The following is a 13407-nucleotide window of genomic DNA, read 5'->3' as shown; positions in this document are numbered from 1 at the left end:
ATGAGCCTCAATCTAGATGAGAAATATCCTTGCAAACTATCATGGCCATCGGGTCCCATGTGCATGACTAGAAGACCACCAAGGCAATTTTTTTGAACCAGAAGAGAGGATGCATGGGCAAAAACATGGAAATGTTCATTCCTAACCATGAAAATGGGATCTAATGGCCATCATATTTTACACAAGAAAAGAGAGTAGACTAGACATAACCTTCCAGCTCTTCAAGCTTGCGCAAGATAACCCCAAACAAGAACACAATCGAGATGGACTTTACCTTACCTTTGTTTCCCCCACAAAGAGTTTCACTAACCGTTCCAGCACCCAAACAAGAACACAATTAGGGGCTTAGCACATGGGAAGAAATAGGATGGGAATGGAAAAAGGTGGTCCACGGTGGTCCCATGCATATTTCTATCCTATTCCCATCCCACCATGTACTCAAAAAAAGAACAAGGGATGGGTTTAGGAGGAAGAGGACACATGCCATCATTTCATGTGTTTAAAAGGTGGGGACCACGTGGGGACAAGAACACATGTCATCCTTCCATGTTTTTGAATCCCTAAAAAGGGTAACCCATTCTAGAACACATGTCATCCTTCCATATTTTTGAATCCCTAAAAAGGGAAACCCATTCTGGCTGCCAGGGTGTAGAGGCCATGGTCCAAGATGGGAGAAAAAGTGGCTACTCCCATTCTAAAATAGAGGCCATGGTCCAAGATGGGAGAAAAAGTGGCTACTCCCATTCTAAATCCATCCAGATGGCTTTACCTACCTTTGTAAGCGTGTTTCTTTTTCTTTAGTTCTGCCCACTATTGCAGCAGTCTTGAAACAATATGGATTGAGAGCTTGACACTGGAAAACCTTTCCACATGATGCACTCTCGAAGCCCTCACGCTCACACTAGAGCAAATAGAAGCTTCAGCCACTACAGTTTGCCTCCTATTCTGCAGCTCAGTTGATGCTCAAGCAGCTTCCATTATTTTCATTGATGAATTTCAGGGAGTTCCCATCCCAACAAGTTGCCGTGTTTGTACATTTTTTATCAAGCTAATTTGCTAGTTGTAATGGAATTAGCGTGATTGATGCACTATAGAAGCCCTCACGCTCATACTAGAGCAAACAACAGAAGCTTCAGCCACTAAAGCTTGCCACCTATTCTGCAGCTCAGTTGATGCACAAGCAGCTTCCATTATTTTCATTAATGAATTTCAGGGAGTTCCAAGTAGCTACCCATTTCTATGTCCTGATCCCAACAAGTTGCTTAGTTTGCACATTTTTAATCAAGCTAATTAGCTAGTTGTAACGGAATTGAATCACGAGGGCACTAGAGACGAGTCAGACATTCTGATCAAAAAGTTTTTATTATTCTTATTAACATCTAGTGAGTTGCTTTACTTGTTCTTCCATTCATGGATACAGTTTCAGGTTGACTCCATTTATTGCATTTTTTCCCATTTTGCAGTTTGGTGAGCAACAATCCAAGCCTGCCAATTTGACAATTGAGTAAAGTTGAAAAAAGAATATTAGACGTGTAGAACAGGTATGCTATAGTAGCATCTGGTGAAGTGCTACAGTTTGTGGCGTGATTTGGTGTAGGGTGAAGATTAGGAATCTTGTCGCAATAAAAATTTAAAGTTTACCACAAGAATGCCTGTAATCTAATTACTGGCAAGGTAGTTACAGCTGTAACCAAGCGAAATCAAGGAGGGCTGACTGCCTTGGACCCAAAGTTCTCTCGGAAGTCTTTGGGTCTGGAGTTTCTACACGGCAGACCTGGCATAAAAGTAGCACCCTCCCAGACTCAAAGGGAAGCTGGACAAGGCCGGTCATCCCTTGTGAATGAAACCTAGAGAAATTGAACTCCTTAACGGAGATCTACTCTTCCATTATCAACTTCAATAATTTAGTTATTGGAACTGCTGATCCTAAGACTGTCTTTCAATACCCATGCTGCAAAATCTGATCTTCTAAAAGAGAATAGCTAACGAGGAAAGGCATACAGAACTTACAGTTAAAATGCAAAGGCAGTAAACCGACTGGTAGAACACAGAAAATACACCCTCCAACTTCGGGATTATATGATCAAGAGGGCCTATCAAGCAAATGCTCAAATAGAGCAAGGAAATGGGCACCTCTGGTAAAAGATCACGCCTACAGAGTTGAAGTCAAAAGTATTGAAGCCTCGCATGCTGGGGTACAAGGCCTCTTTCTATTATTACTTTGCTAAAACAAATACTTCAGACTGCAGATGGAAAAAACAGCAAGAGCAGACCCTCTTTGAAAGGAAAAAACGGTCGAAATGCACCCTGAATAGATCTGGCTCGCTCACATACTCATTGAACATTCACAAACAAAAGGCTACTAGATAAACATCGAACCGCCAACAAAACCCAGACTGCTACAGACTACAAACGTAGCCATGAGAGTACGTCGGGAGCCTTCCAAAGCTGGCCAAACGCCTATCCAGAATTTTATCAAGGCTTCCCATGCTTGTCCGTCTGAATAACAACCAAGAAAGGTAGCGTGCGAACTTTTTTACCTTACACAGCTATACATGAATGAAAAAACAAAGAGCTGAGATAAATCTGGTAAAAATGATCCAGAGCAAACACGGATCTGGAAAGCCGCTTTGGCGAAAGATATACTAAAATGTTCTTTCAACGTGCACAAGAAATTACAACCATCTGTACAAAGCCAGCCACAGAGAGCTGCAATTAAGAACAGTCTGTGGGGAGTCAGGAAGTATTCCACGAGCGACCTGAACCATACCGTCTGCTGACAGATCAACCCCATCGAAACAACAAAACGCATATCGAATCGAGAATAACTCCTTTGTTTATCCTATCGAAAGTAGTCCAGGTACTTTCCCAGAACTATAAGGCTTCATCAAAAGGGTTCTCCACAAGGCCTCGCCGGTCAAATTTTTTCAATCTTGTCGGCTTTCACAACCGGATTCGCTTTAGCTATAGCATCTCTTCCGGCAGCTTTGTAATCAAACGAGCAGTTGTGTTTGTCCGAGTACCTGTGCAAGGAACAAAACACATCTCCACAGCGGCATTTAAAGCCCAACAAACCCACTCGCTTGCTGCAGCAGTGGCATCTGTTGACAGTTTGCCGGTGGATCTGCTCTGTTGGAAGGGTAGCGGCTGAAACAGAAACCACCGGAGAGACCTCTCCTTGCTGAAGCGAGATCTGAGCAGAAGACAAGCTTGCAATAGGCAAGGGCTCCTTGTTTCTGAGCGGAGAAGAGCTGGGCGGCAGCACGGTGAGAAGAGGCGCCGCGGGAGCCAGATCTCCTTGCACCATGTTCACAAGCGACTTATCACCGAGCGACGGAATCATGGACTTGTCACCATGCGACATGGGGGGAGCGAAGGCGCTGCCGGGCTTGAGGACCACCTCGCGGTAACACTTGGAGCAGAGGTTCATGGTGGCGGGGCTACCGAAGAAGCCACAGTTGTTGGTACAGAGGACGAGACCTTCGGGCTGTTGGCAATCGGTGCCTTCCGAGTCACAGTTCCAGCTTTCCTGGGCCATAACTAGCAGAAGGGGAGGGGATGGGAGGCAGAGGGAGGAAGAGGGAAGCCCAGGAAAGCCAGGGAAGGCGGATCGGAGGCAGATTAAGGGCAAGATGTGGGGATCTGGCTATGGAGGAGCTCTGAGAGGGCGACGGAGGGATTTGGAAGCGGAGAGAAGAAGGGGAAGGGGGGGAAGAATGGTGAGGGGAGCTCTGGAGGAGGAGGAGAGAAGCTATGGCGTCAGGGAAGCCCTTCTGAGGAGCAAGGACCAGCTATGGCGGCAGCAGAGCTCCGAGCTCTGGCTATGGCGGAAACAGAGCTCCTTCAAAAACTAAAAGATGAAGAAGAAGAAGAAGAAAATGAAGACGATGAAGACGAAGGCCATGCATGCATGTATCCATCCATCCATCCATCCATCCATGCATAACGTTTGACCCATTCCATCCCCTGTATCTTCTCTCTCTACCACACATCCTCTCTCTTTGTTTCTATACCTTTGCATGCTTCCACGTCCACGTACTTATCAATGCCAGCTGTCCCCTCCCGCATTATTGCCCTTGCTCGCCTGTCGTCTCACACGTGTGCACTTTGTACACGCTGTCGCGTCCGACGTGGCCCCCCCCAACGTTCTTCTTACCCGGCCGCCCTCCTTTCTTTCTTTGGCGCGCTGATGCCGGCAGCCCGGCCCCACCTTCCCAGACGCCCTTTTTCCTCCTGGGCGCCACCTGGTCGGAATTTAGCTCTCTCCCGCCGCGTGGCTCCCTCCCATTCGCCCGCTTCAGATTCCTCTCTGCTTCACCAACTTCTTGTCGAAGCGCTTGTAGCCTGTTTCCACGCAGGGGTAAACGCACCCTTCCCGCTTACCAATGGCTCTGGTTTTTCCCAACCATGAGCCATTTTTGTTGGAGCAGACATGCGCAGCACGCATCAGGCTCGAATCGGATCCACCTACACATCAGGCTCGGATGGGATCCACTTGGCACGGGATGCTCTACCCAAGGCTGCAGGCTCTCCATTCAACGATAGTGGCGCCCGGAGGCCAAAAGGATCCAAGGAAATCCTTTGGATCTATACCGCCACCGTCGGTCACCTTGGCCATTTAAAGACGTGACCTGGGAACTCGTCGAATGCTCCTCTCCGCATTCAAATAGAACTTTTAGCCCTGCGTGGAAATAGGTCCTTGGCTGAGCAAACGTCAAAAATCAAATCTCAAACTTCACACCCCTCCATCAGCTTGGGAGCCACAGCATTAATGGCTCCCCGATCTCCACCTTTACATGGGCTCACCCCCTCGAACAGAGCTATGGCCATACCCCGACCCTCATTGAACAAGGATACCCATGATGCCTTCACGCTTCCTATAAGGCCTTTGTGATGGTGGTATGGGACGGCCTCTAAGCACCCCAAGCCTAGCAAGTATCACGAATCCCCCCCCAAGAGGATGTTCTCACGAATTGCTATGCTAGCAAATATGCCTAGGCACTTGATGGTGAGCGGCTAAGCATGGCGAGCATTCCTACTAGTATGCCTACAAGCAACATTCAAGAAAGTTTAGATTATCTGCAACCATCACATCTGTGTGTAACTCGCTTTCAATTGGTCAATGGCAAAGCCTTGAAATGCTGAGATGGAGAGGCCAGTTCCTCCTCTCCAATGGGGCACGAATTTGCCAGCTACAGGCAGCAATCTTCAAGGGGCTTTGCGTGGAAATAGACCAAGTGCAAGCATAAGGAGGCGTATTTGCAAAGGTAGCATGCCATGGGGACATGCTCTAAGGCTAGGTTCAACAACTCACTATAATTGGTTTAAACGTTATTCACCAACGTTGGGGCCTGGGGGTGCCGAACCTTCTTTCCGCCGGATGTGCAAAGTCTCGAATCTCCTTTTGCCAAATCAATGAATGCCTTTGTGAGACACGCACCATATGCCCCGTCTTAAGAGCATGATCGCACACTCTCAATTGTCCACCTTGTGGGGACATCCTATTCCCCACCCCCCCCCCAACTACCATGCTTTTAGCACGTATGCAACAGATAGGGCCTATATTTTGGGAAAACAAAATAGACTTTGCATAAGCAACATGCCCTTAGCCATGCAACATCACTAGAAGAGCATCCCCATGGGTTTCACTGTGTGAACCCTATAGCAAGCACATGCATTAAAAGGGCCAATTTATTTGAGAAGCTTTTACACCGTAATCCTTCATCAAGTTTTATCTCAAAATCTAATTTAAAAACCTTGTTAAAAGTGTACAAAGTGACCAATTTAAAAACCACTATAATGAATGCAATTACTTACTAGCACTCTTGAGATATTAAAAAGTCAAGTGAATGGAGATGTGATGGTAGCATGGAGGCAAACATTTCTATTGAATACATGGAACATTGGTTACCTTGCATTGATGTTTCAAAAGTTGGACTCGAAAAGCCAAGCTAGGTGACAATATCATCTTTCTTCTACTTCGTAGCCAACTTGTAGACCATGCAAGGATGATTTTTGAGGGGAGGAGGAGATGTCTCAAAAAAAGAACACGTGCAATATTTTGATTGCAAAAAGGAAATCCATGGACACCTCACGAATTGGGACACACGTTTCTAAAGAGATTCCATGAATGTTTATTGGCCCAAAAATATTCATATTCAAAATGAGGAACGTGCTACCTAAGGGTTTAGGTGTGTATGATGTGAGAGGTTGGCTTCTAATGTCCATGCCATGGTTTAGCAATGGGAATCAAAGTGTGGGTGCATTTCTAAAACAATACTTAAAACTTGAGATAATGAGTAGGGTAAAGGAGAAGGAGAGGCTTGCAATTGCTACAATTTTTGGGTGTTGATTGTGATGTTGTAGAAAAGGAAAATGCAATATGTTGGTTGTGATGTTGTGCAAAAGGAAGATGCAATATGTTTCAAGGAATGGGAGGAACTAGTGTAAGCAATAAAGAAAGGCATCAATAACATCAACCTTACCAAACAACAAAACTCTAGTTATTAGCAACACTAATTATGATACGACAAAGAAATGGTGGGCATGCTCTTAATTGTGGTTCCTCATGGATTGTGGTTCCTCATGGATGTCCAAAAGACTTTGATGTCCAAAAGGCTTTCGATAAAGGGGTGAGCCTAGTCATGTATACCCCTCTTATAAATCCATCGATATCTCACCACTCAGTCCTATGTGCCATGTCAACCTTGCACCATTGGGACGCCATCACTCTCCACCATTGTTGCCTCCACTTATTGAAGCAACCATCACATACCTAACAAATAAGCAAAGCCCCCTTATGTAGAATTAGCAAAGCCAACCAACACTTCACCATCAACCACACCAACAAATCTCCTTCCAAACTTGTTGTGCCATACCTATGTAGAGTCTAGCATGTCATCCTCCACACTTCTATAGAGTCTTGTGTTACCACCTACCAAACTTAAAGTGAAAGTCCCGATAAATTCTTGAACTTCTCTATTTGTGCATTTTGCATCTTTTGGTGGGGCACAAAGCACGTCCACATTTTTCAAATGGGTTGCTAGGCTGCTGTAAAAAGCAATTATGTTTACTATTCAAATCATAGGGATGCATGTTTGTTAAAAATCTCAATAATGAAAATTGTACATGGCCAGATCTTCTCTAGCCATGTTTGTAGGTGAATGCTAGGAGGGGCCACTCAAATACAAAATAAGTGGTGTGGCCAATATGTTTATGTAGTTTTCAATGCAAAGGATCCTACAATGTTACTTTTAGGAATCATCGACTAATGGGTATGCTTTCAATATATCGACCCATGAATGCCATGTCCGTCTCGTGATGGGTGCATGAAAAGAACAATTAAACACTGAGGCAACTGATTTACAAGTAACTTAGTGCCATAGGGAGTTTAAAATATTTTAAAAATCACAAAGTTTCTAAAATCTTAGATTTCACTCATAGAACAAGCACCCCTCATCATGTGCATGCTTGGACCTCAACAAAGGGCCCTTGCTTATAGGGTAATCCCATAGGCAACAATATTAACTTACAATCTACAAGATACAATGGAAAGTGGAAAAGGAAGATTTTTCATGCATGATGTTGCATGATCTAGTGTTTCAAACAATATGGATGAAAGTAATCATCAATGATAGGTTATAGGGCAGTGGAAAACGAAGGCTTAATGGACCGTGTTGCATGATCTAAAGTTGCAAAGAACATGGATGAAGGGAATCATCAATGATAGGTTACAAAGAATATTTGTAATATCATCCAAGTGAGACACGGTCCTTAGAGGCTTTGTGTATAAATAAGTGCTCCATGAGGAAAAAGTGATAGATAAACAAAGATGAAATCAATGATGGGTTATAGGGAGGTGGAAAAGGATGTTTACTCGACCATGTTGTTTTTATATAAAAGCGAGGTACATATAGATGCGTAGAGCATGCCACGTGTTAGCCTCGGGTGCAGAGTCCCAATCCCGCTACATAGCTAGGCTACAACCTCACTCTCCTCTTGAAAAAATCCCGGGAAGGTTTTTACTTGACCATGTTGCATGATCTAATGATGCAAACAACATGGTTGAAGGCAATCATCAACGATGGGTTACAAAGAACATTTACAATATCACCTAAGTGAGACAGGTTCCTGATAGGTTTTGTGTATAAGTAAGTGCTCCATCAGGAAAAAGTAAGAGATGAACAAGGATGTACATGCAAAACATTATAAAAGAAACAGAACTCCAAACCTAAGCAATAGAATGAAGAAATCGATAGGAAGTCCACTCCTCAGTCTCTCCCCTTATTCTTGTTTTAAAAAGAAATTGGCCAAGGGACAGTGGGGGCACGGGGTGCTCTAGCCTTACTTTGAGGAATCATAAAATATGTTTATGTAGTTTTCAATGCAAAGGATCCTACACATGCACATGCATGCATTGAGCTTCAAGCTTTGTGCTTTGTCGTATTCTCTTCCATACACAAGGCTTCTCACAACATATGATCATATTGCATGTTGGACTCAAAGCTCAAATATGTCAACTCCACTCTAATCATGTATTTTCTCTCTCTCTCTCTCTCTCTCTCTCTCTCTCTCTCTCTCTCTCTCACACACACACACACACACACACACACACACACATGCATGCACGCATGCACACACACACACACGTGCACATGCACATGCACATCAGTCTCATGCATCCGCCACCCACCCGCATGCATACATGCATGTGCGAACCCACATTACACATGTGTGTGTGTGTGTGGGGGGGGGGGGGGGTGATACACACACAAAACAGATTGAGCACATTTCTTTTTACACTCATTGCATGTGCGTGTGTGTGTGTGTGTGTCTGTGTGCATGAAAGCGCGTGTTCACACAAAACAGATTGAGCACATTTCTTTTTACACTCATTGCATGTGCGTGTGTGTGTGTGTGTCTGTGTGCATGAAAGCGCGTGTGTGTGTGCACACACGCACTTGTGCATGTGCATGCATGTGCATGTGCATGTGTGTGTGTGTGTGTACGCATGCACATGCACAAATATGTGTATGTGCATGTGCATGCCTATCTACATGTGGTGGGTGCACGCATGTATGTGCATGCGCATGCATGTCTGCATGTATGCGGGTGCATGCATATGTGCAATAAGTGCATGTACACGCTCATGTGCATGCATAATGTGCATTCTTGTGCATGTTATATGTGTGCATGCACGTGTGTGTGTATATGTGCATGCGCATGTGTGTGTGTGTGTGCCCACACACATGCTTAAGTGCATGTGTGCACGCGTGCAAGTGCCCACTCATGTGTGTACGTTCTTTACAAGAGAAAATGCCTCAACTTAAGCCCATAAACTCATTTCTCCTTAAAACATGTATGCCAAAAGCACAATGTGAGTTAAATAAAAGATAAAGGCAGCATGCATCTAGCATTATTGGAAAGCTCATTGCTTCTTAAAGATACTCTTATTGTAGTTGGTAAAAATAAAATGAAAAGGAGTAGGACCGATGCATTACAAAGATTATAATAGAAAGGTCACGTGGAATGACAAAACCAAAGTTCGATTTTTAAGGTGAAGAGATAGCTATCATTTTTGGCATAAGTGTATATTCGAACAAACCTTGAAGTGGGAAATAAATGTATAGAACACCAAATCTTGGTTGTCATCCCTATCATGAATTGCAAATCACTCAAGGGACATGGTAAATTATTGACATTCCATAAATCTGAAGAGCATGGTAATCATTTTCAAGCGTCCTCATCCATTGATGTCAGCCATTATTACATAAACAAGAGGATTTATCATTGGCATAGCTACTATAAGGATTCATCAATGAAACACAAAATCTCATTGTCATCATGGAGCTAATATGACTTTGATAATTCATGATTATAATTAGCACCCAAGAGATTAGCTTGCTATCCATGGTGATAAAGTAATATCTTAAAAGCTTTTGAGAGATTATATGTAATTGATCAGAATTCATAAAGGCCTTTTAGTTTGCTATCCATGATATATTGTAATATTTTTAAGAGCTTTTGAAATTACGTGTAATCAATCAAAATCAATAAAGCTCCTTTAAGTCCAAGCCCAATATAGGTAAGCTTTAAACAATTTGTAGGAAAATCCATGCATTGTCCACCCAATCTTTTAGATTGTAGTTAAAATGTTAACAAACCATGAGATGCACCTTAAACCATGAAAAATGTGTAATCGTCGTCTTCCATAATCTAGTTTCTTATGCATTACAAATTCTAATAGCATTCTAGCATAAATATAATTTGTTAGGAAAGTAATGTAGACTTGCCCAAGGAGCCAGTGTGGATTAGCATAGTTCAAACTTTTTTGCCTATAGTACTTTCATTTATGAAATTCATCCTCAAATTTGGATACTGTCACATTTGTGTATAAGAACATTGAATCATATGCCTATAGCTCATGGGATCTCCATAATATTTGGGTAACAAATGAAGTGCTTGAAATAATCAAGTATCAATTCTATTATCAATTTGCCTTCAATTTAAATTGATACCTATACATTGTGAAAATATCAAATTTTGGATTACTCCTCTTAAAGCCTTCTATCTACATTATATATGGTCAAATTATTCTCCATCTTGTATTATGTATTCTGCCTCTTTTTATTTACTGGATTAGAGATAAAATTTGTTTACATTAAAATGTTTGTAAACACACACCCATATAGTCAATTACTATGCAATTTTCTTTCTTGCAAAATAAAAGAATTGCATGAAATATGATAAAGTAGGCTTCTAGCAAGGTAGGCCATATTTTGAGAACCATTTCTCAAGCATGCTCAATCTATGAGCAATGTCTACAATCTGTTAAGAATATTTATTAGTACTTATTTGAATGAAATATGATTGAGTAGGCTTCTAGCAAGGTAGGCCATATTTTGAGCAACATTTCTCAAGCATGCTCAATCTATGAGCAATGTCTACAATCTGTTAAGAATATTTATTGGTACTTATTTATAGATTCCTAGCGTATTGTGCATGGGTTGCTAACCATATCCATTGCCATAGCCTTGTCTTAACATGGCATTTTTTTAATACAAAAACATGGCATAAAAATTGTAATGTACATGTGTACAAAATAAAGAATCAAACATTAAGAAAATCTAGGATGCAAAGAATGAGGGTTTGTATGATTGACATACTATTAGAACAATACACCTAGAGTTTAGCATTGCCATATAGTAATTGTCAATAAACAATATGTTGAATGCTACCATCAATAGCAAATGGCTTGCATTCCCATTCAACATTGCAATTCAGTTGTTAAGAATAATTTCAAGCACACCTCCAAGATTTCGAGTATTTCATTTAACATGTTCATTCTTGATTTTAAGCAATGTATTTACTACTATCATCCATAGAAATAGTCTTCATGGCTTGAAGAATATTTTCTTTGTGAAAGTTCACTCGAGAAATGTACATCTATGCTTCTAGCAATCATCGTAAGATGGGGCATGAGCTCTTAAAACCTAGGCTAGCAAAAATCTAGCCTATTGAGTCATAAACATATAGTTTAGTTCCTATGAGGAGCTATACAGATCATTCATGTATGTAGTTTTCATATATAGATCATTCATGTATGTAGTTTTCATCAAACTAGGGTCATCCATGAACTTAAAACTGTCAAATACATCTTCAAGTCTTAGCAATCATGGAGATGGAGATCCATAGGGATAAACTATTTTGTGCCTTTTATGAGCATCCAAAGTAGTCTGCTATATTGACAATTAGTTTTTAGTGCACCATTAGCAATATTTTCTAAGATTGTGCTCCTTTAAACAACTACCTTCATTAAACCATGAAAAACGTGTATTGAATTAGAATCATAGACTCTCATAATCTGATTTCCTATGGATTGCAAATTCTACTAGTATGGGAGCATTAATGCTTAAGCTGGGAATGTATCATAGAGGATTACCATAGTTCAAACTTGGTTGCCCATAGCACTTCCATTTATGAAAGGCATCATCAAATTTGGATAGTGCCTCTTTTGTGTATAAGAATATTAAATTATATGTTTATATCTCATGTGATCTCCATAATAATTGGTGCTATATCTCATGGGATCTCCATAAAATTTGGGCAACAAACGATGTGTTTGAAATAATCATGACTTTTATGCTCAATCTTTCCTTCAAATATGGTACCTTTACAAATGTCGAAATTTGGATTACACCAGTTAACGCATCTGTCTCATTATATACGATAGCAAATTATGGTCATCTCATATTATGTACAAAAAGTTTACCATGTGGGTTCAAATGGAGGGGTTCTTACTTAAAAATATAAGGTAAATTTACAAAAATTTATTTACATATGGGGTTTTTATTGGTTTTGAAATTGAAAAATAATATATAGAAAAATGGGTCTTTTATCCATGCAAATTTTATAAATAAGGGCTTTTTAATAATATCCCTTGAACACACGTTGTGTCTAGGGTTTCTTAATAGTGCACACATCAAGGCCTCATTTTCATGAATTGTTTAGTGAGCGACTTTGCATTAAAATGTTTGTAAGCTCATACCCACATAGTCCATTATAATGCAATCTACTTTCTTTCAAATTAAAAAATTTGCATGAAATATGGTAGTCGAGGCTTCTAATAATCATTTTAACATGGGGCATGGACTCTTAAGTCTTGGCTTAGCTAGAAATCTAGCTTGCTTGTGTCATAAGCATATAGTTTATTGTTAATGAGGGGCTATATGAGATCATTCATGTACTTCATATAACAATCCAGTATTACTTTGTCTTAGTAATGATGGAGATGGAGATTTATGCAGAAAACCACTTCCACATTATGAGCATACATTTTGAGCATGCAGTGCACCATGGATTTTTTGAGATTGTTCTCCTTTAATCAACTAGCAAGCAATTTTCGAGATTGCACATTCTACGTCCATTCAAGCCTATAAAAATAAAATTGTTGGATATAATTAAACTATCATAGTTTAGGATCTTTCCCCCCATATTATTGAACATGTTTCCTAAACATGTTGATTATAGCTTGAAATTAACAAATATCCTTGAATCTTTCTTGGCTAGTGTGCTTGGATATTTGTGTAAGAATTCAAGGACAAAAATCCAATAGTTGAGCTACCAAGATAGGAGGCTAAAGAATCTTCCGGAGGGTGTAGGCAAAAGATCACTTCAAAGAAACGTAGAAACAATGCCATATGGATTAGAATAAAGGTTTCAATAAACCAAAGGTGAATATAGAAATGATAGCAAAGAGATATCATACAATTGTCAATGAAGCACCTAAAATTGTCTCGAATGGTGTAAACTGCATCATGTAGAGAGGACTACTAGGATTCATGGACAAACCCTGACCCTAAATTATGTGGTCAATACATGTCTCTCTTCATTTCAATGAAGTAGATA

General features: G+C 40.9%; 1 protein-coding gene across 1 annotated transcript; it reads right to left on the bottom strand.

Annotated features, from left to right (window-relative positions):
• Window positions 1-2616: 2616 nt before the first annotated feature.
• Window positions 2617-3872, bottom strand: LOC147883928 (zinc finger A20 and AN1 domain-containing stress-associated protein 8-like). Its single transcript, XM_087398308.1, has one exon. The coding sequence runs from the start codon at window positions 3536-3538 to the stop codon at window positions 2918-2920; it is 621 nt and encodes a 206-aa protein (XP_087254434.1). The 5' UTR covers window positions 3539-3872; the 3' UTR covers window positions 2617-2917.
• Between the last annotated feature and the right edge of the window lie 9535 nt (window positions 3873-13407).

Source organism: Dipteris shenzhenensis, chromosome 27 (genome assembly GCF_047967505.1).
Source record: "Dipteris shenzhenensis isolate YYH24624 ecotype China chromosome 27, Dip_SZ_1.0, whole genome shotgun sequence".
Lineage (NCBI taxonomy): Eukaryota > Viridiplantae > Streptophyta > Polypodiopsida > Gleicheniales > Dipteridaceae > Dipteris > Dipteris shenzhenensis.
The sequence above is the reverse complement of the archived record's forward strand: the minus strand, read 5'-3'. Positions and strand labels throughout refer to the sequence as shown.

Bases quoted from the DNA above. Each gene is read 5' to 3' on its own strand.
- LOC147883928 (XM_087398308.1), bottom strand. From the start codon at position 3,538: ATGGCCCAGGAAAGCTGGAACTGTGACTCGGAAGGCACCGATTGCCAA.